Source organism: Melanotaenia boesemani, chromosome 16 (genome assembly GCF_017639745.1).
Source record: "Melanotaenia boesemani isolate fMelBoe1 chromosome 16, fMelBoe1.pri, whole genome shotgun sequence".
Lineage (NCBI taxonomy): Eukaryota > Metazoa > Chordata > Actinopteri > Atheriniformes > Melanotaeniidae > Melanotaenia > Melanotaenia boesemani.
Genome location: NC_055697.1, coordinates 13160800 through 13182622, shown reverse-complemented (window position 1 = coordinate 13182622; position 21823 = coordinate 13160800). Strand labels below are relative to the sequence as shown.

Below are 21823 nucleotides of genomic sequence, written 5' to 3'. Positions count from 1 at the left end.
ACCCTTGTGACTTCTTTACTTTAAAAAAAAAAAAAACCTGTGACAGTTTGTGCTGTAAGAAGAGTACAAAAGATCATTTAAAATCTTTGAGTGGCTAATAATTTTTAAATGTCAGCACTCAAGGGAAAAACACACACACACAAAAAACAAAAACACTAACAGTAGAATAAGAAAGAAGCCATGACTCAAAAATAATTACTCTTCCAACAAAGTAAAACTGCTTCAAAAAAAGGCTACATAAATTATTTTTGTTTTATTTCCCCCATGACTAATACAGTAAAAGCAGTGTGTTCTTGTCGCTCACTTTACAGAGTACAATATCAAATTAGGCCACATCTGCCTATATTAGTGACTTGTCCCCACAGGAAATGTGGACAACCTTACAAGTGAGTTGAGAAACCAAAGCTTACTAATGTATTAGGTGTTCATTCAACTTGGAAAAACTTTGCACCTACATGTACCTTAGACCTTCGTGGGGAATCCTGGTCCTTAAAGGCCACAGTCCTGCAAGTCTTGGATGTTTCCCTGCTCCAACGCACCAGATTCAAATTAAATGGATTGTACAACCCATTAAATTCTGCACAGCGAGTCATTAATCTGAATCAGGTGTTGGAATAGTGAAGCATTTAAAACTTTCATGCCCAGTAAATGGGTATGTCTCTGTATCTAAAGTATAACATTAAAACAAATTATTATGACCATGGGATAAAACAGCTTACTGTAAAGCAGGGATGCCCAGGTCCAGTCCACGAGAGCCACTATCCTGCAACTTTTAGATGCATCCCTTGTCCAATACACCTTAATGGGGCTGGATACCAGGCCCCTTCAGAGCTAAAAGACAATTGGATGAGGGATTTTAGCCATTTGATTCAGGTGTGTGAGAAGGGATGGATCTAAAAGTTGCAAGACAGTGTTTGAGGACTGGACATGGGCACCCCTGCTGTGAAGTAAACCCCTGGAAGTGTTAATCAGCTCTACAACCTTTGCATGGTCTTGAAGAGAGCAGAAGAGTTTGCCTAACCAGCGAGAAGGTGTCTGACCGTATCCCTCAGGGAGTCCTGCGGGGGTAGCTCCGTGAGTCTGGAGTATCGGACCCCCTTGTATGAGTTGTTTGGTCCCTGGTGTCAGAGACTGGTTCGCAATGCTGGCAGTAACTTGGATTGGTTTGTGGTTGGGGGCTGGACTTTGTGACAGACTGCCCTTTGTCCCACATTATGTTCATAACTTATTGACAGAATTTCTAGGTGCAGCAGAGTTGTTGATGGGATCTGATTTAATGTTTTCAGAATTGAGTCTGCTTTTTCTAGATGATGTGGTTCTGTTGGCTTGATCAGGCAAACTATCTCAAACTATCACTAGGACGATTTACAGCAGAGTGTGAAGTGGCTTGGACGAGACTTGGCACCTCCAAATCCAAAACCATGGTCCTCAGCTAGAAAAGAGTTAAATGTCCTCTCCGAGTTGGGAATGAGATCCAACCCAAAGTGGAGGAGTTCAAGTATTTTGGCATCTTGCTCACGAGTGAGGGAACAATGAAGTGGGAGACCAGCAGGTGTTTCGCTGTAGCGCCCACAGTGATGCAGACTATCAGTCTGACATGGTGAAGACATGGTGCCCATCCACGTTCCTAGCATCACCTATGGTCACGAGCTGTGGGTAGTGACAGAAAGAAACAGATTGCAACCTCCTGTGTAGTTCTTCCAGGCAGATCCCACCGGGAGCAGGCCCCGGGGAAGAACTAAGACACGCTGGAGGGGCGTCTCTCGGCTGGCCTGGGAATGCCTCAAGAGTGCCCTGGGGGAGCTTGAAAAAGTGGCTGCGGAGAAGGAAGTCTAGATCTCTGCTTAGGCTATACCCCCCAAGATCCAACCCTGGAGAAGCAGTAGTGAATTGATGAAAAAAATTGATGGATGTACAGTAGTACTTTGCCTAATCATGACCATCTGAGGCTTAAAAGGATCAGTGAGAATTTGTTGCCAACCATAGGGTCAAAAGGGCAATTCAACAGAAACAAAAGTAGTGTGTATTTCTCATAAAGAGAGAATCCCCCCCCCCAAATTATGTTCATCTCTCTACAACAGTTCCTTTTTATAACCTTGTTTTAATGAGTGAACACGCCTTGAGATTTAACGCAGAGGACAGTTTATTCAGGTCCACGTTTTTAAGTTACTTGACCTACTGATCTCATACTGCAGCTGTGGCAGCGGAGAGCAGAGCAGTCAGGTTAATTTCCTCAGTCACACTGCCTGTTTCACAGCTGGGTTAACCTGAACGTCTACAGTTGCAGCTGCGGCATGACCCTCTAAAATATTTTGTCTGAGATATCTAGGCATGGGTTGTATTTTCAGCAGCACAGGAATTGATAAATTATCTTTCTCATTGAATTTAATTAGAAAAGTGGAGTGATTGTCAAATATTTCCCATGATTATTTTAAAGACCATTATGAATGTCTTTGTGTTTTAGGACAGTTTTGGGAGGATGGTAAAAATAGTTAGTCCTTCATTTATAGGATGTTTTATTCGTCTCAAATGATTTTCGACCATAAGCATCCAGACAAACTGCTGGAGGCGTTTGTGTGTGTGTGTGTATTTCCACTGATGTCTAAAGTACAAGGTAGATGAGGCTAATTAAATCTGTTGAGGTGTGTTGCTTTTCCCTGACAGTGCTGTGCTGGTCACACATCAGCTCACAGCAATCATACCAGGCTGCCCAACTTAGCTTCATTCACTAGAAATCTGTTGTGGGAGTTTATACTTGTGCCTTAGGAAAAAAAAATCTGCAGTGGAACAATAAGAGATCAATGATCTATTGCCATGATTCAATGTTTTTATTTAAGGGGTCATTTTGGTGATCCCTCTTCTCATTTTTCATCTGCGCTGCTCCACCACAGCAGCTAGCGGTGCATGCCGTCTCCCTAGCTGACTCAAGCAGGTTTTAATGTCAAAGTATGAATCTGGTGACACATTTCTGCAGATTGTGGGCATTTTTACTGGGAAAATAATGATGCAAAACAATCAAATTAACATTTAATTATTTGGTTGCAGTTGTTTCCTCTTCCATCCTTCATGGTAAAAACAGAGGAGTAACAACTAATGTGAATCTGTCTTTAGCCGCCTTCACTATTCTGTTGATGATACACATTTTTAGTAACAACTATTGCTTTTGTAAAACTTGTGAATTTTAAATGTGAGATTACCAAAACAGAAAAATGTGACTGACTTGTGCATGATTAAAGAACATATGCATAATATTCTGCTTTTATTGTTTTAATGGCACAAAATAAAGTTAACTCACTAGGATTAAAAGCACATACTAAACTTAAAGTGGGACATCTAAAAGATGATCTAACCCTAACCCAATATCTAGCTATTCCTAAGCTGCTGCACTGAAAATGGACTATTAAGCAACAACACACAAATAAAAAGTAAAGTCTGAACGCCATCTCTAATCAAACACAGGATTGTCTTAATGGTCTTCAGTGTGTAGCACAAGTCAATGCAAGTCATTTTCCATTTACAAAAATAGCTAATATCACACAAGAAATCTGCTGACATTTAGGAGCTTATACTTTTGAACTATGGCTGACAGCAAAGCTAAAGTGAGGAAACAAACTAACACTGTACTTGTTGAGGTGAAACATGTAAATAAGTCACATCAGGACTGATTTTCTTCTTAATAGGTCCAAGCTAGTTTCTAGCTACGTTTTTTTTTTTTAAAGAAATACTTCAAAAGTACTCAGCATGATTCATTTGTAATGAATGGCACAGCATGAAATGATCTCTTTACTGTTCCATTAAATTCCACCATCACCTCCATTTCACATGAATAGAAGTAGTTTCCTGCACAGTAAAGACAAAAGTCTTTACTGTGTCTCTGTGTCCAATTGTAAGACATAAAATAAGCTTTTACCACTTAAGTCTTCATTAGCCTCATAAAAAGAACTGTGTGCACATAATGCCACCAATTAAACTTTCTTTAAGTCAATACAGCTTTAATGGAGCCAAAAAAGAAAAAAAAAAAACACCATGAATGTTATTCAGACACGAGTAAAATTTATAGTAAGTCATAAGTAATTTTTTATTGAAGTGATTTTGGGTGAGCAGTGTCGTTACCTTGTCTGCATCCACTTTGCCTTTTACGAACTCCGACCTCCAGAACTGCAGCGCCTGCTCCAGAGAGAGGCCGATACCCTTGAGAAATAGGCCGTACTGCATCCGACCACCATGGCGAAGATGATGGTTCTCTCTAAGAGACTGGTGGAGCTGCCTCATACACAGTGGGAATGACTTTCCTGAAAGCTAGAAGTAGTCAACTGTAAATAACTAGGATAATGTAATATACACGTCATGTCAGGCAACACGGTCATAATTAAACAAAATATATTATCTGTGCACTGGATGACTCAACTTATTTAAATCTCAATCTAAAATAAAGCTTGAAGCTGACATTTCTAACAAGAGATGAGCAGTGCAACTTACTGAATCAATTTGTTCCAACGAGATTTTCCCAACATTCTTCTGGATGCTGTAATCTTGTCCCACATATGCATGGCTAAAAGAAGATAAGCACGCATTAAGACTGCTTTTTAGTAGTAAATGCAGTTCTAGCTGAAATGGGATTTCAATTAAATAGAAGCAATATTTAAAACAAAAACAGAACTCGGCTAATAATTTACTTGAACAATATAATAAAGTACAACCCCCCCCAATGTCTAATTTCATGTCAAACTTAAAACCCATAAGCTGCAGTCATTAAATTAGCAAAACGAATGCTTTGGCAACTCATTGAGTTGCGAATAGTTGCGTTTATCAAATTACATTCCCCCCACCTATAAAGACTAGTGACCTACCTACTGATGTCAAACTGCTCATAAATCCCCAGCTATAATCTGACATCACCACCTTCATCACCCATAGATTCATGTTTTCATATTTATCTCAAGCAAAATAAAAACTCTCGCAAGCTCCGAGTCACGGCTCTTCTACTCAAGCTGAAATAAAATTATTATGCAGACCATTGAACCAAATACTTTTTTTTTTTTCCTCCTTTATTGGTTAAAATAACTAAATGCTAAAAATTTTTAATAAACGCTAAACCAAGTGCATTTATGGTAACACATTACAAGAATAAATGCACTCTTTATTAAATCAGTTTCTCATATTGCAAATCAAGATGTGGCAACAATGCAGAATAATAAGCTCAAACTAACTATTTTATTGATTTTTTATATCAGAGGCCAATTGTTCATTTAAAATTAAATCTGCAAATTTACAAAAGTGCTCACATTCTGTTTGCGGATAATCCCAATGACCTCGCTTACATTCAAACGTTTCCACATGGCACTGAGCAATACAGTACGTATAATACCATAGCTGCTTGTAGGACTATCCATATGTATCCAGAGACACTCAGATCTTCTAATTCTTGGAAATAAAAAATAAAACTAAGAGCCTGAAGACAATTTTGCACTTGTGCATTCATATGAGATGCATAACTAGTCCAAACTTTTGATTAGTATTCAATTTACTATGGGAGTAAAAGCAAATGTTTACATTTAAAGTCAACCTGTTTTCACTTTTGGTATGTTGGGATCCTGTTTCGCATTTCAGTGCACAGGGTACCCCTTAGTTCATGTTTCAACACGAGGCTAGTCCACTAGGGTTCAAGAGAAAGGAAGCCATGAGACTTTTGTGGGGAAGAAAAAAGAAACTGTTTCTCATTTTTTTCCCCCACTTTAGTTTGCCAATTTAGACTTTTTTTTCCTAATTGATTTACACAAAATCTCCCCTACAAATCCATTTATACTACAGGTTGTAATGGAAAGAAAAAAAAGCCAAAATGGTGAATGCTTTTACAAACCACTGTAAATTACTTTTGCACTCATAAGAGAAAAATAAAAAAATACTAACTAAAAATGGTTGCTCAAGCCTAATAACTGTCAAACAGGACAGAAGCTCTAGTCTCAACTGAAAACATTTTATTACTCTGCCATCTAACCTCCAAATACACACCAATAGTTCTTTTTATCTTTTTATCACAGCCAACGAGATGGTAGTGCAGAGTAATATATACCCTAGATGGAAAACATACTCACTACATTAGTTAGGAAGGTGTGTGTAATTTGAAAAGCAGAAAAAGTTTTATTTTACTGTCACTTACAATTTTTGGTTCTAATCATTTTAAACTAGTTTATTGAAACCAACCCAATATTTTATTTAGCAAACAGAGCATGTTTGTTTTTTTTAAATGATAAATATGTGCACTTTTAAAGCTTCCCTAAAATCCCATGTCTAATTCAGCTTGGATTATAATGACCTACAAAAAACATCCTTGGTCAACACTTTGGCATGAACACAAACGACTTTTTTTTGCTCCTTGCTAGACTTTTTAAAAATAAATATATAACAAATGTATAACCTTAGACAACCATTGGCGGCCAGACTAGAGCAGCAGAATTATACTGCACAACAAAAGATCCCAAATCAATGAGGAAATTAAGTGGTGGCCTTTACCAGCCTCATAAATCCTTCCATTTTAAATAAATAAAGAGACCCTTAATCCCTTTGGTGTAGCACTATTTAACTGAAGAATGTGGTTTATTCAGATATTTACTCAAAGATAAAGGATATAGAAAGAGACACCCCACACTCTGAGATCATTACTCTATACCCTCTCACAGCAAGTCATATTCATTTTCAAATAATGTACACTGTATTTGTTAAAACTGGTCAAATAATGGCTAAAGCAATTATGTCTGATATATAAATGGACCTTTGTTTAAGCCCGACGACTGCTAATTAAAACAGAATATGGCTTTGAAGAAGAAGATCTTGATTGGGTTGATTCAGAGAAGGCACAAGTCTGAAATGCCAAAGCTTTTCTTTTCCAACAAGGTGATAGCACAATGGCGGCAAAGTTCTTTATTCTGCTGCTTACCTGAGGTGGTTAAGAAGCGGCTGGAGACGTTCATCAGAATGCACTGCTGGTAGCGAGCGAGCTGTCAACTGCAGAAAAGATGGGCATCACATGAGTAATGGCACACACAGACTTGGGAAAAAAAAAAAAAAAAAAAGATTAGAACAATTTAACGTTGCAGGTCAAGTGCAACCAAATTGCTTCAAGGAAAGCATACTTAAAACTAGTGCAAACAATCTTATTACTAAAAAATACGAAAACCTATATTGATTAGAAGCATTTCACCAAACAGGTAAAATGCATTTCTCAATGAATTAACTTGATTGTGGGTTGACTTCAAACTCAAGAAAATTCTTGCTCAAGCTGCTTCGCCACCTAATAAATCCTTCAATAGCTGTGAAAGTATTCACAATCTCAACATTTAAAAACATACAGAATAACTGCACTAAGCATACAGTTGGCTAGTATATGAAAACCTTTGAAAATGCAACAGTTTAACCATTTACATGTAAAACTTGCTTTAAGGCACCGTCCTAAAACATCTACAGTATATAAAACAACCGTCTTGTATTACCTTACAACCCACGTCTACTCCTGGCTTTGATTTCATTTCCTGTCACAGCCTGAAATCAGCCGAGTCTGATTCTAAAGATGACTGTATATCCTTACACAAAAGCCTTGCTGCTTTGTAAACATGACTTTAGAAACTCAACCACTAAAATATAGTATATTCTGTGGGTTAACATAAAAGACAAACCAATAGCTGGAATCATAAAAGTACTTCCTTCAATATCATACTTTTTAATGATTCACATTTTGCTACCCCTCCCTCCCTCCCTCCCTTCCTCATCATTGTCTTTAATGAAGGAAAAATAACCATAGTAACACAATGGCACAATTACAAAAAAATTAGTTTTGGAACATTTTTCCATTCCAACAGTTAGTGGTTTGGATAATTACCTGGAAATGTGAAAACAGAACAGGACCAAGTTGCTCTTTATTTTTGTTTTCTCCTCTAATTTGGACAAGCTGCCAGTCCCATGATGAAGGATGCCTGTTTAGACTCAAGCAAATCAAGTGCTCTGGGCCTGCTATGCTAACATTAGAGCAGATACAATTATATCACCACACAAAGTGTGTCTAACCATGACTGGAGTCTAGGATGGATTCAACATCTGCTGTAATTTTTTATTTTTTTTTTCTAAAAAGAGGAGAGTCCTCGGGGCATTTGTCATCTAAATGGCAAACTTATTTCCTTTGAAATAAAAAACACGAGCAGAACAGAAGGTGAAGGCTTAGTGTTACTCCGCATGAAATCTCCGATTAAAAGCTACACTCAGAAATCACACTTCCATGATTCTGGTAATCATACAATTCAATTTGCCTGAAGTGAGTTTTAGATGAGGTGTTCAAATGTCCAAAAAGCACTTAAGATCACTATGTGAAGTGAGACGCTGTTTACCATGATCACAGGCATTACCGGAAAATAGATTGAAAGTGACTGCCAAGTTAAATACGAATGGCAGCATTACATCACCACTGAACAAAAATGGACTTGTTTAAATTGCTGAGACATCCACCATGCAACCATGTAATGACCCAACAGTTCCAAGACAGACTAAAACATCTGCATCTGGTGTTTCTGTTGACTCTTTTTTTCCCCCCATTTGGCCTTTACACTATGCTGGAACAGCTGTAGCTGCCTTGACTATCCCAGGCCTCTATCACATCAAATGGAATATTATGTACTTTCAGGAAAATTTATACACAACAAATAAAAAGCAGGTTAGACACCAACATCTTGCAAGACTGATCCACACTCTTAGAGAATTTTTCTTTATGTGCATGCCTGACCAGTGCAATAGTAATGTAATCTGGTGCATTCAGTACTGGCTGACAAGGATAAGAACAGTATAATTTCCATGTTTATAGATGTTACTAAGCCTTGATCACTGATTGATGTTAACACTTTAAAAATCCAGAGAAGAGAATGTAATGAAATCTAACAACAGAAATCCTAAACCAAAGAAAAAAAAAATATTAAAATATAGTGGCTGAGAGAAAGGCATAGGCCCTGTTTTTGAGTCATGGAGCACTTTAAAATCCATCAAATGTCCAAACAGAATAAAAATGCATCATTTAAACATGTCAGCTGATCTGACTGGCCTGGGTCAGAAAGAAATTTCAATCCATTCGAGAGGGGCGGTTTAAACTTTTTCATGGTCGGATGAGCAGGAAAAAATAACCACACACACACACACACACACACACTGACTCTGATCGTTTCTGTGGTGTATGTTGTCTCTGCGCATGCTTGAACCACGTGGGGGTTATGCGATGTAGTGAGTTTTAGGGAAGACTTGAAAATTGACAGCAGCAAAACAGAACGGGACTGTGGTGGATAAAATGCTTGTTAGAAACTGAAAAAGTTGAGGACTGAGCATTTTGACAGTGAAAAGGTAAAGAAAAAAGAAAGACCAAACTAGTACACACTGCACATGTCAAAGTGTTAGATCGTAATGTAGCTAATGATTAACGTGTATCTTTAGTAGCATGGATATGCTAAAACTGCACACAGGCACAGAGGGCAATGTCCAGCATCTTTGAATAGAAATGGGTCCCATTTTAAAATGGTTCTACACCAGTGAAGAAAATTGGATTTAATTTCCTCCAAAGTCTATTTAAAATTTAATTGCAAGCTTTTTTATTCTGGTTAATATTTCAGTATTCTCTATTTTGAAGGTATATTCTAGTCAACTACAGGTCATCTAAATGAAGAAAACAAGTTAATTATAATCATTATACACTACCATTTGGCTGTCAACAATGCTCTTGCCAGTTCAGCAGTCATGAGTCCTCATCACGACAAAAACTATAGTCATTTTCTCACATATAATAAAAACAGCCCCTGGTCCCACAAACACCATGTTTCATGTCTCCTCAGGACATTCAGTGCATTACACAAGCATTTTAGTACTGTGTCATCACAGACCCCTGCTACAGAGGAAAAAAAAACAAACATCATGCCTATAGGGACAAAAAGGTCTCTCCGACTAGTTTTCACCAATTTTTCCTCCAGAAATTTTGTGTCATGTGTGAACACTTAGTCCCCTCAACTGAATTCAGCATTTCTCCAGTTTCCCTCAGGGCCCTGAAGGCAACAGCTTTAAATTTAACTATCTACATTATGGAACCAAGCCTCCCATAAACACAAAGGGTATTTGAATGAAATTTATGTACATAATGAAACAAGAAGATGATACAAGTTGAAGGGGTGTTGAAGGGATTACAATCTGTGGAGCCTTTGAATATAAATCTGTTGCTGAGTCTACATGTCCATTAAAGAGTTTCTCACTCCTGGTCCTTAGTGCCCTGCACATTTTAGTTGTTTCTCTACTTCACCTGGCTGGAGTTAATGGCTCATAAAGAGGCTTGCAAAAGAAATCTGATGACACCCTGTTGAGGAGGGTCTTTTATTTGAATGTGTTAGAGCAGGGAAACATCTAAAACATGCAGGACCACTGAAGACTGAATAAATAATAAAGTACACATGAGATTGTCATGTTTTTCCTAAAGATCCTTTCTGATTAGGGATGTGCACAACTAATCGATTAGTCGGTACACAAAGTTGGCTGTTTAACGTTTGGATTTGAGTCATGTGTCGACGTGTCAAAGAACAGCATGGCCTCTTTAAAGTCGAGTTAGAGGGGGAGCTGGTTTGACACACACAGGTCTGAGTCAGAGCGGGTCGACATTAGAATAGAAAAAGTTAGCTGTGATAACCTGCCTGTTTCTGTAAATGTTTTTTCTACAAGCTTTAGCACTAAACACTACACAGCTCTAGTTACAGCAGAGTCCCGTGTCTGCTTGACCACTGCTGGGAAAAGTGAAGCGAGCTAACCCTGAAGCTCACTGCCGCTTCAGCCATGTTGTAATCACCTCGCCCCTCCCCTGGTTTATAGGCGGAAACAGGAGTTTTTAATGATAATGGAAGCAACAGTCCAGAATGGCACGGTTTCTAAACTGTCAAAGAAATGCTGCTTCAGGAGCAAAAAGACCTGAAGGAAAGACGAGGACAATAACTGGTTTTGTTGTTTCTGAATGATCCTGTGGCCACACCTGGTATAGCAGCTTCACCATAAACTCAGCCAGCCCAGGTTCAATCCTGGTGTCTCCCTGACCCACTTTCTCAACTGTACAAAAAAGGACACTAGAGTCCACACATATTAAAATATAACAAAGTAAAAAAAAACAACATGTATGGAATAAACAACATACAAATAACATCTCACATGTTTTACAATTTATTTGACATCAAAAATCACCTAAAATGCTCATCCCCACTTCTGATTTATCCCCCTTTAATATTATTTTCCTCATTCATTTATTCTAAAACAGCAAAAAGCTTTTAATACTTACTGCAAGAGCTTTAGAAAGCCTTGTGCGGAAGTCATTGAGAACAATGGTGACAATGTCCTGGTGAGGGATGTATGCGTAGCCTGCTTTAAGGTACACTTTCCTTGTTCGCACTAGATCAAGGGCATCTTGAAATGGAACCTGAAAAAATATGTCAATACGAAGAAAAAAATATTTAATTGAAAGGCTGTTCTTTTGCTATTTGAACCCACATTTTATTTTCTCTATATATAAATAAAAATGAATTAGCAAAAGGAATTTTGGCCATTTCATCATCAATGTAAATTAGATTACGAGAAGGAACAGGTCTAAAAACACTTTCAGAACTACTGCAATAGGTCTCCTTAGCTCCAACATCCCAACAAATGTTAAAAAAAGTTTTCTGAAATGTGTGTGACATTTTTAAAATACAGAATTTCTCAGCGACAACATTTCTTGTGGAGTCTGATGGTTTAATTAAATACAGATCGGAGTGATTTACAATTCATTATTCTATTTTTATCCTTGGGGATCAAACACAGCGTATCAACTTTTCTGACAGGTTTGAATGTCAGTGTCAGTCTTTAGCAGTGAGGAGAGACAAATGCTGAGTGGTAATCCAGCATTTTAAGGAGAATAAATTCTCCAATAATTTGATTCAAACTGCCTCAGGGAGGAATATTTGCTCATTCATATAATTCTGTATCTAGGAAGGTACGGCTCTGAAGGAAGGGGAGAAATAAAACAGCTAAGCAGCCAGATCAGTTTCAGTTTAATGTATTATACGCTGTTATTTTTCAAGGAGTTCACATGTCACTGCCCTGTTTTACTGGTAGTATAGGGCAGGAAAGTAATCAAGTAACTAGAAATAAAAATACATTTTCTTGTAAAAAAAAAAAAAAAAAGGGTGAGTTTTTTTCTCACATTAATTTTATCTCGGCTGTTTGGCCCAAAGCAACTGTAAACGCCTGATGTGTGAAAACAGCCAAACTATGAAGAAAGTCTTCAAGCAATCGCCTGCCACAATTTAGTTCATAATGACCATAAAGGAAAAGGTTATTTAGTGTTATACAAAACATCTAACTTAACATACAACATCTGCATGCCTTGCTTATGCAACTTCAGTTTACTATGTATACAAACTAATTAACAGTAGGTTAATATTGCACATAAACTAATTTTTTTTAGAGGAATAAGATTTGACATCGTCAGTCTCAAGGGACCGAATTGAGTAACTCACTTTGTAGAAGTCGCAAGTCTCCACAGTGATTCCACTGACGGCGTAACTGGAGTTGACGAGTTTGTCCTGCAGATCCTTCTTCTCCTTGCTGCTGATCTGAAAAGTGATTAATGTATTAAGATGTTTCAAAGACTGGACTGTCAAGTTTAAATATATTGGAAAAATGGGGAAAAAAATTAAATACACTTTTCTCACATTATGACAATTAACATGCTGTTGAATATATTTTAAACACCATTTGTTTAAACATTACTGATCCACTCATCTTAGTATGAATCCTTATTTCTAAAATCTATCCTGGCTTTTCTTAGTAGAATCTATAGACACATTACAATAAACTGCAGTGCACGTTTTTTTTCCTCTATATATACAGAGGCCCCCCAACCCTGGTCCTCAAGGTCCACTGTCTTAAGATGTCTCCCTGCTGCAACACACCTGATTTAAATTAAACGGCTCTCTGCACAAGTCTGCTAATGGATCATTAATTTGAATCAGGTGTGTTGCAGCAGGGAGACGTCTAAGGCCTGCAGGATAGTGGGCCTTGAGGACCAGGGTTCTGGACCTCTTATATACATGATTAGGATTCAAATATTACTGGGATTAATAAAATCAGATTTATGCCCATTTATCATATCTGAAACGTATCATTTATTAAAGTAAAAACCAAAAACATAACAGCAATATTTTGAATCAATATTCTAAGGAGGCCTTGACTTTCATGGGTCATGTTATGATTAAACAGCGCCCCCTGGTGGAAATACTAGTGAACATCACTATGCCTGAACAGAGTTGGCAACACACACCTCACACTATTCAGCGGTTTAATTAAGATAATCCTGAACATTATCATAAACCAAAATATGTATCAGAGGTGTTGGTTTCACTCTTTACTTGTCCTCTACTTGTTATGCTTTCTTTTCCTACAAGATGCTTATGTGTGAGTTTCTTGGGCAAATGTTTGCAAATCATTCTAATTTTACTACAAAGTTCATTAAAAAAAAAAGAAATTCTAATATTTGCAGCATTGTTAGATTTTTGCAAAAAATAACAAACAGACTGTAGAAAGTGCACATAATATAATTCACATTAGTCCAGAAGGTTTTAAATTCATCACAGAGTATTAAGGTAGAATAACAAACGTGAGCAAGCCACTTGGAGAAAACCGAGTTCTGTAGTGAAAACTAAATGTTCTGAGTGACTGTTTTGCTGTGATGAGAGATACGAGATACAGTAGAAAATGGTATTTAAAAAACTTACCGCTTCATATTGAAGATTATTCCTGTGAAGGAATTCCAGTTTTTGTTTTGAATCCAGCTGATTAAAGCGGTAACGGAAAAGATCAACTTCCTGTTGTATAAACCAGCGCCTTAGATCTTCCCTTTAGGATGTTAGCGGAGATAAACAGTTTAATAGTTTAATAAGCAGAATCTAAAGGTGCTGCACTTTAAAAACATGTTTGAATATTATATAATGCAATCCACAAGCTTACGTCTGGCAGTAGGCTAGTCGGAGAATGAAGTGCGAGATGTAGTCCTTTCTTCGTTTCTCAGTTTCACTTGGTCCACTCTGAGATTTTCTGTCATCCTGCATTTGTAAAGAAGGTGCAGTATTTCAATTAACTACTGCAATTTTAAAACAACACCAAATAACTGAAGTTGTGGTTTTTTGTCAAATTAATGGAGAGCTTTCATTTGTGACCACCTCGGTCTATGTTGAACCCAGTTAGCTGCAGTGTTTTAACGAAGCTGCTTCTAAATGAAGCAAATAAAAAAACTGAAGATACCATGCATGAATCCAATTTCATGTTTAATTCTGCAATGTAATAAATGTTGCAATGCTGATCTTTAACGACATTTTCATTAGAGTAGAGTAAGCATACTTACAGTGTCTGATCTGTAAGGAAAGTTCAGGTTTTTCAACTCATTTTCCAGCTTCTTTGAGTACTGCTCTGACTGTTTCACATAGCTCACTCCCACATTCTCAACAGTCTTCAACACTGCAGTGACAGAAAAAAGGAGACAATCTAAAATGCTAGCCCTTAAAATGAAATTCTTAACATGTTATGTGTCTCAAAAGACAAGAGACGATACTTACAGCTATATTTACTATTTACATTTCAACTGAGTGCCTTTTAATCATAGTCTTTTCATTGCTGTCAACTGGATGATGCTTATATATTATCTTGTTATGAATTAACCTACATTTCAATCTTTCCACAGCAAAAGTCTCAAATTCAGAGAGAGATATGTTTTCAAGAGGAGGCTGTCCATAGAACTGCAGGGACTGGGTGTACACCTCTGTCTGGGGATTTGCACCAAGCTTCCTTCTTCTGCCAGAAAACAGCATGGCTCCTGGTAATGAGAGAAATGAATGATATTTAATATACTGCTATAAAGCGGGCCAACTCTTCAAGCTTTCCGTGCAACAACATGCTTAGTTGATTCTGAAAACACACAAAGCTACAAAACCCTAACAACTTCTTTATTAATATTTATCAACTTTATTCCTATACACTTTGCATCATTATGCACAGGCACCAGGGAAATACAATCCAGTATACAAAACTCCGATTGTTTATATGCAACAGTTTGATTGATACAATTCAATCTGAAAAGTTTACTGACAACAAACACAAACAAATAAACAAAAACAAACAAAATAATCAGAACTGTTGCACACTGCCCCTGGTCCATACTATGCAGGAGAGACCATTTGTATAAGTTAGCAAGGGTGGCATGTAGAATAATTTCACTCACTTATTTAAGCAAATAGCTGAAAAACAGAGGTCATCATACCCACTTTGCTACAGAAAACAGAAAGGCGCAGAAAGCAATTATATTGTTAAACTATGTTTATACTGGGAGATACACTCAGATAGATAGATAGATAGATAGATAGATAGATAGATAGATAGATAGATAGAGTCGGTAACATTTATCCGTGGCAACAGAACATCCTTAGAACACCACCAACCTCACGTCAGAAACTTCAACGCAGCTAGCTAGCATGCAACTATATACGGAGTGAAAGACGACCAAGCTCAATTTAAGTATTTTATCATACTAACTGCTGGAATAATACTTAAAATGCTTATTAAAGTTCACATTACCGATGAAACGATAGAACAGCGTCTTCTAAATTCAATCCCGCCAAACAAAGTGGGCTGTTCAACAAACGCGGGTAAAGGATGACGACCCGCCTAAATCAGGAAGTAAAAGGCCGACGTAAAACCGACGTACAACTGGGAGCGCTTGTTTAGTTGTTCACATCCACCCGCCCCATGAATACTTCCAAGAAAACTCACAAAGCATACGTTTAATTTTGCATTAACCAATAAAATGGCTTGTTTTAAACTGATATACACTGTGACGCTTTAATGCACTGTTTTCGTTACTGAACCGATGCACTAAGAATACGCGAAAGTATCTTTATTACATAACAAATGCACTCTGAAAAAAAATCTAAAGAGTGGCAATCGGAAGTACTAGGTCTTTTTTTTTCCATACAGTTGATTTATTCACCTTTATGCAATTTCTTCTCATAACCTATTGTTACGTTTAAATAAGTTTTAACTTTGCAAGTTTAAATGTACAATCGTAGTTAAAGGAAATACATATAAAAACAAATACATGCTGTAATTTTCCACAATTTAAAATCAGTACATCTCAATTAAACTATATATTTAAATTAAAAACTGGAATGAAAAAGCATGATGAGCTTATAGTAATGTGAATTTGTTACATGTCAAATCCAAAAGGTCCATTAAATATAAATTCATTCATTCATCTATTTATTTTTTATGTCCACTTAATAATACAATCTATATGTGTTACATAACACAAGACATTTTTGGCTTAATTGAAAATGTGTAAGACATTTTATTGCATTATATTACCTGTCTATACCTGTCTAACGCGGACCACCATAGTTCATCATCTTAATGAATAAATATTCCGACATACACGTTAACAAGACATCTATGACAAACAGATGATCGTTAAAAGTAAGGCAGTTGCTCTGTAATACCTTGTATAGCCCATCTGTAAAGATGTGTTTCTATTCAAATAACTCGTGATTATGTGGATAATCAGTCACTGAGATTAGACATAAAGCATTAACCATTTGCCACATTTGAAGTATTAACTGTATATATAAGGGAAGGGTCGTTATGACATGACGAACATTTAAGCTTGAAGGTCGTGAGAACTACAAATGATAAAAAATAAATAAATACAAATGATCAAGCCTCCCAGGTAAGAGGTGCGTTTCCGTTTACTCTCTTGCCTTGTGCACTCTTTGGCTTTGCTGCTTAGCAACAAACATTAGCGAGCTAGCGGTTGCCTAGTTGGCTAATCATTCCCAACATACCTAGCAGCAGATTAGCTGGCGAATACTTAGCAATACATTTCCATCCCATAAATGCCAAGGGATGTACTGTAGTTTTTGACATTAAATTATTCTTTTTCACTTGGCATTTCAAAACCGAAATAAACGGTTGCATGCATTCCTTATGTAGAAACCAATTACAGGGCATACAGGAAAGAGGGTTTTCTTTGGGGAAAGTGGCTAACCTTAGCTAGGCAACCTTAGCACCAGAGTCACTTGCGTTTCCACTGGCCATGGAAAGAGCCAAGGAGAGGATGTAGATTTTCGCTGTGGGATAGCTTATCTGATATTGGCAAATGTGTTGTTTCGTGGTTTCAAAGGTAAGAAAAGACCCACTTCTGTGAGTTTGCTTGTCTTCCATGCACCCGCACCAGAATGCGTTTGTGTCTGTTAGCTTTGATGGACAACACCGGCAGCTGCTCGGTACTTACAGACCCTCCTGTCGGCTATTCAACAGGTCGAATATTAACTAAGGCAAGGAAGTCCCTTTTTGTCATGACCAGAAGATCCACTTTGATATTATGCGATATAACTAGTACTTGTAATGGGAGCTGTCATTTGTAACCATCAGTATTGTAAAACTGCTTATGGGAAACCTCTGATTAAAAGTTGTTCTTTCCCCACAGTTCCATTATACAATGTGAGATATGAGACATGTTTACATTGATATATAGTAAATTATGTTAATTTAATTCTTACTATGTGTCAGAAAATTGTTCAGTCTGTCTTAAAATGTTAAATATTCTCATGCTGTTATTCATAAATCACACATTAGTGTAAGCAAGCATTATATCCCCCACACTTTGATTAACTTACAGTAACTTTAAAACCATCTATATATTTTTAGAAATGATTATACTCAAATATGAGGCTGCAAATGTGTATCCTAGCTTGTGAACCTACGTTTACATTTAGTAAAGAGAAGGTGTTTAGTTTTCACTGAACCTCATCCATTAAAAAAATTGTTGAGTTGAAATCAAAATCTAATATACATTTTGTTGTATTATAAACAAATACACAAATAAGAGCATGTTGTTTAATATTAAGCCATCTTTTGCCCGGATGTTATGCATATTATGATGCTCAATTATAGTTGATGAATAATGATACCTTCTCCTGCCACACATATTGTGACTCAAATACAGCCGGTCTGTCGGACAACACAGTCACGCAGCAGGTTGTCAGCATTTACTGAGAACAGCTTCGTCACAATATGTTGTTTAGCATTGCACTCAGTCACTGCACACATATACCCATGGAGGACCAGTTGCTATGTTGAGTCTGCGCTTTTAACTATTCATGGAAGAATAAACATGCTGCATGGCTGCTTCAGTCTGTTTCTCTGTAAAATTTACAGCTGCCTGGTGTGCATGCATAATAGTTTTAAAGATAATTTTAGCCATTGAGGGAGGCAGGGGAATAAGCCACTTTCTTTAATTTTCTAAAACAGGACATTATCCTTAGCAAAAGGTGTACTCTGTGATATTAATTTCAAATGGTGACTTGTCTGAGCTGTAATATGTCTTTAAAGAGGTAGTTCTTACATCCTAATACTTCTAACCATTGTCACTAGTACTGTTTTTGGGAGTTCTGCCTGTGCATTGAAAAAATGTTCATCTGGAGGTGCTGTGGGCAGCGAATGGGAAGCTAAATAATAAGCAGAGTATGGCCATTAATCTACTTTGTGTCAGTGTCATTCATTACATATATTTTTTTATTTTATCATATTTGTTAAACTTTCATTAACATGAGAGCAAACTGTGTGTTTTATATGTTCTTTTTTCATGAAATTTAAACATCCATCAAAGATTAACGTTTTATTTTTTAATTTTCAGTTTGTATATTTGATCGAGTCACATCGCTGAAACTACAAAGTGCAACTGAAAAGAAAAAAAAACAGCCTGAAGTTGCCACCATGTTGGAAGAGGACATGGAGGTGGCCATCAAAGTGGTCGTTGTTGGCAATGGAGCTGTTGGCAAGTCCAGCATGATCCAACGTTACTGCAAGGGCATTTTCACCAAGGACTACAAAAAGACAATCGGGGTGGACTTCCTGGAAAGGCAGATTTTGTAAGTAACTTGTTTTTGTTGAGCTCTGGAGTGTTAAGCCATATATGAGGATGGTGTGCTGGGGAGGCTATAATAATGTTGCGTGACTTTACAGTGCCATAATCCTCCCTTCTTACTTACTCACTTCACTGCTGTAGTGTAAATGACGAAGAGGTCCGACTAATGCTTTGGGACACAGCTGGGCAGGAGGAGTTTGATGCCATTACCAAGGCTTACTACCGAGGTAAGATACCATTGCTGCTTTTGGTCTTTGATGTCCCCAAATCCCTGGGGATTTAAAAAAAACAACTTTTTCCCAGTCACATTTTATTTTAAGATTGTGTCTTCAAGTGTGTCTTTATATTCCAGGTGCCCAGGCATGTGTCCTGGTTTTCTCCACCACAGACAGGGAGTCATTTCAGGCTATTGACAGTTGGCGGGAGAAAGTGGAAGCAGAGGTTGGAGATATTCCTACAGTTCTGGTTCAAAACAAAATTGACCTCCTGGAGGAGACTTTAATAAAAAAGTACGTAACAGATTCCCTGGAGTAAAAAAGCAACTGAATGTGGAAGAAAAATGGTAAAAACATAACTTGAGAGAAAATCAAGAATTGCTTTTCTTTGTTGTTTTGCAGCGAGGAGGCAGAAGCTTTGGCTAAAAGACTCAAGCTGAGGTTTTATCGCGCTTCTGTGAAAGAGGACCTTAATGTCAACGAGGGTGGGTGATAGAAAATGTGGACCACTGGTCTAATGCAAGAAATGACATTGAATTTTACTGTCACAATATTCATTTCTTTTCAGTTTTCAAGTACCTAGCTGAGAAATATCTTCAAAGACTCAAACAGCAAACGGCAGAAGAGACAGAGGTGGTCCATACAACAAGCAATAAAATAGGTAAGCAATACAGAGACCATATTTAAAGTGTGTTCCTTGAAAGTTACACTGGTGATCATTTCTGTTTGTCTAAAGGTGTCTTCAATACCACTAGTAGTAATGTCTGCAGTCAGAGCTCCAGCAATGGCAGAGAAGTCATCACTTTGCGACCCAACAAACAAAGAACCAAGAAGAGTAAAAATCCATTTGGAGGCTGCAGCTTACTCTAAATAAAAAAATAAATAAGATATCATTTCTTTTTAGTGACTGACCTTTATGTTTAAGGCTAGATTGGTCATTGTTGTACTCTATCAAGGTAGCCACAGTTAGAGACCAAAGTCCACACAGACTGGGAAATACTACATAACACTACTTTAATAACCTGATGTTAATCTGTATCCTTAGTTGTTCCCTATCTTTCATGATTGTATTTTCAGTGACTTGGCCTCAGTTCTTCATCGATGATCTGTGCACAAAATCTGACAACCTTTACACACTTGAGTCCTACATGTGGTTGCCTTAAGAAATGGTAACAGCTGCAGCTACAGTATGTTATCATTAATCATTTGTCTGAGTGCTGGTTTCTTTTCATTGCTGAGGTTTTCTTATCTTACTTGAATAGAAACTCTCATCAGAACGTGTTTAAAGCAAATATTGCACTCTGAAAACATTTGCTCCCATACATTATTTTTCCACTCAGTGCTGTGTTAGATGCGTTAGCTGTGTGATGTGTTTGCATGGATTGTAACAGATATACAGACTATTTTGTACCATATTTTTCTAATGTTGAACAGAATATGGTTCAAATTACACTGTTTATCCCTAAAAGATCCAGAGATAAATCTCTGCATAGGTATTTTTGTACTAAGCACAAAAGTGTTGGGTGATGTTACGTGCCAAATTTCATCTTGCTGAGTATGACTGAATATTAATAGTGCAATGATTTGGATGTAACATGAAATTTCTGGAATGTGCTCCTCTGTGTAACCAAATATCAATAACCACTTGCTGAAAAATGTTCTTTATACTTTTGCTTATGCTCTATTTCGTGAGGGATTTGTTTAAAAAAGTCCAGATATTAAACAAATGACACCCTGCTCTTTAAATCTTAGTAACGCTCAATAAGTTACAGTCAGACATAATTCAATATTTTTATTGCAGTTGTTTACATTTCACATTTTCTCTGTTTAACTCTGTTTTTGTTTACAGCTGTCAAAACTTATTCAAGTTTCTTAGTGAAATAATTTTACTCTGTATTAAGACACTAAACAATATACAAACTTCATCCTTTCTTTTTTTTTTTACTTACTATGTAGGATATTATTAATGTCTACTTTGTAAGAATCCTTTTTCTTTTTGATTGTAAAGAAAGAGTGGGGCTACAAAGCAAAAAAACAAAAACTAAACAGAATCTCACTGCTCAGTAACATCTGGGTCTCTGGAATAAAATCTAAAACAGAATAAAAGTCATTGCTCTCCTAAGGTGTTTGAAATGCTGACCATCAGAACTAGATTTTAAGCTGTGGAAGTGGGTGGTTGTGCCTGAATATGCAAGAAAAAAATGTCTAAACAAACACTCGGTGTGTATTGTATTTTAAATACCTTGTTTGCCTCAATATTTTTTTTTTTTTTACCTGAAAGAATTGGTTGAGCGAGCACAACAGAATATGTGGTGATGTGGAAAAGTCTGAAAACTGTATGAAAATATTAAAAATGTCCTCTAAGTACTTTACATCAAAGAAAATTACAAAAGAAATGTGAGATTACGTATTCATGCATGTTTCTGTTCATATTCAAAGTAAAAACAGGAGGCTAGTTTTTTTTTCCACTTTGTTGTGAACATCTGAATAGGTGCTTAAAATTTGTTCCACACTTAGATCGTTGGCACTGACTGTGTCCAAGTTCAGCTTTTGTCCATATTTAAGTCCTATTTGAAATGTATGTTTTGGGAAAATGATATATATA

At 37.0% G+C, this 21823-nt stretch overlaps 2 protein-coding genes across 6 annotated transcripts in view; one reads left to right on the top strand and one right to left on the bottom strand.

Moving 5' to 3' along the window:
• The window catches only part of prim2 (DNA primase subunit 2), a 26301-nt gene extending 9069 nt beyond the window's left edge, over positions 1-17232 (bottom strand). The window contains exons 1-10 of one of the 5 annotated variants that reach the window (XM_042009959.1): positions 17123-17232; positions 14753-14902; positions 14435-14547; positions 14041-14138; positions 13809-13929; positions 12552-12647; positions 11336-11473; positions 6938-7005; positions 4480-4552; positions 4114-4299 (exon numbers count right to left, since the gene is read on the bottom strand). In XM_042009959.1, coding sequence (XP_041865893.1) covers positions 4114-4299; positions 4480-4552; positions 6938-7005; positions 11336-11473; positions 12552-12647; positions 13809-13929; positions 14041-14138; positions 14435-14547; positions 14753-14897 — 1038 coding nt within the window. In that variant the 5' untranslated portion in view covers positions 14898-14902; positions 17123-17232. Of the gene's footprint in view, positions 1-4113; positions 4300-4479; positions 4553-6937; positions 7006-11335; positions 11474-12551; positions 12648-13808; positions 13930-14040; positions 14139-14434; positions 14548-14752; positions 14903-15524; positions 15599-15660; positions 15768-17122 lie in introns of those variants that run through there. The other 4 variants (XM_042009958.1, XM_042009961.1, XM_042009960.1 and 1 more) reach the window with 4 other exon arrangements.
• Positions 17120-21823, top strand: rab23 (RAB23, member RAS oncogene family). Its single transcript, XM_042009977.1, has 7 exons — positions 17120-17257; positions 18773-19007; positions 19145-19230; positions 19356-19512; positions 19621-19703; positions 19787-19879; positions 19955-21823. Exons 2-7 carry the CDS (start codon positions 18853-18855, stop codon positions 20086-20088), a joined length of 708 nt encoding a protein of 235 aa, XP_041865911.1. The 5' UTR covers positions 17120-17257; positions 18773-18852; the 3' UTR covers positions 20089-21823.

Coding starts and splice junctions, on each gene's coding strand:
- rab23 (XM_042009977.1), top strand. CDS start 18,853: ATGTTGGAAGAGGACATGGAGGTGGCCATCAAAGTGGTCGTTGTTGGC. Junction 19,231..19,355: donor TACCAAGGCTTACTACCGAG/GTAAGATACCAT, acceptor TTTATATTCCAG/GTGCCCAGGCATGTGTCCTG. Junction 19,513..19,620: donor GAGGAGACTTTAATAAAAAA/GTACGTAACAGA, acceptor GTTGTTTTGCAG/CGAGGAGGCAGAAGCTTTGG.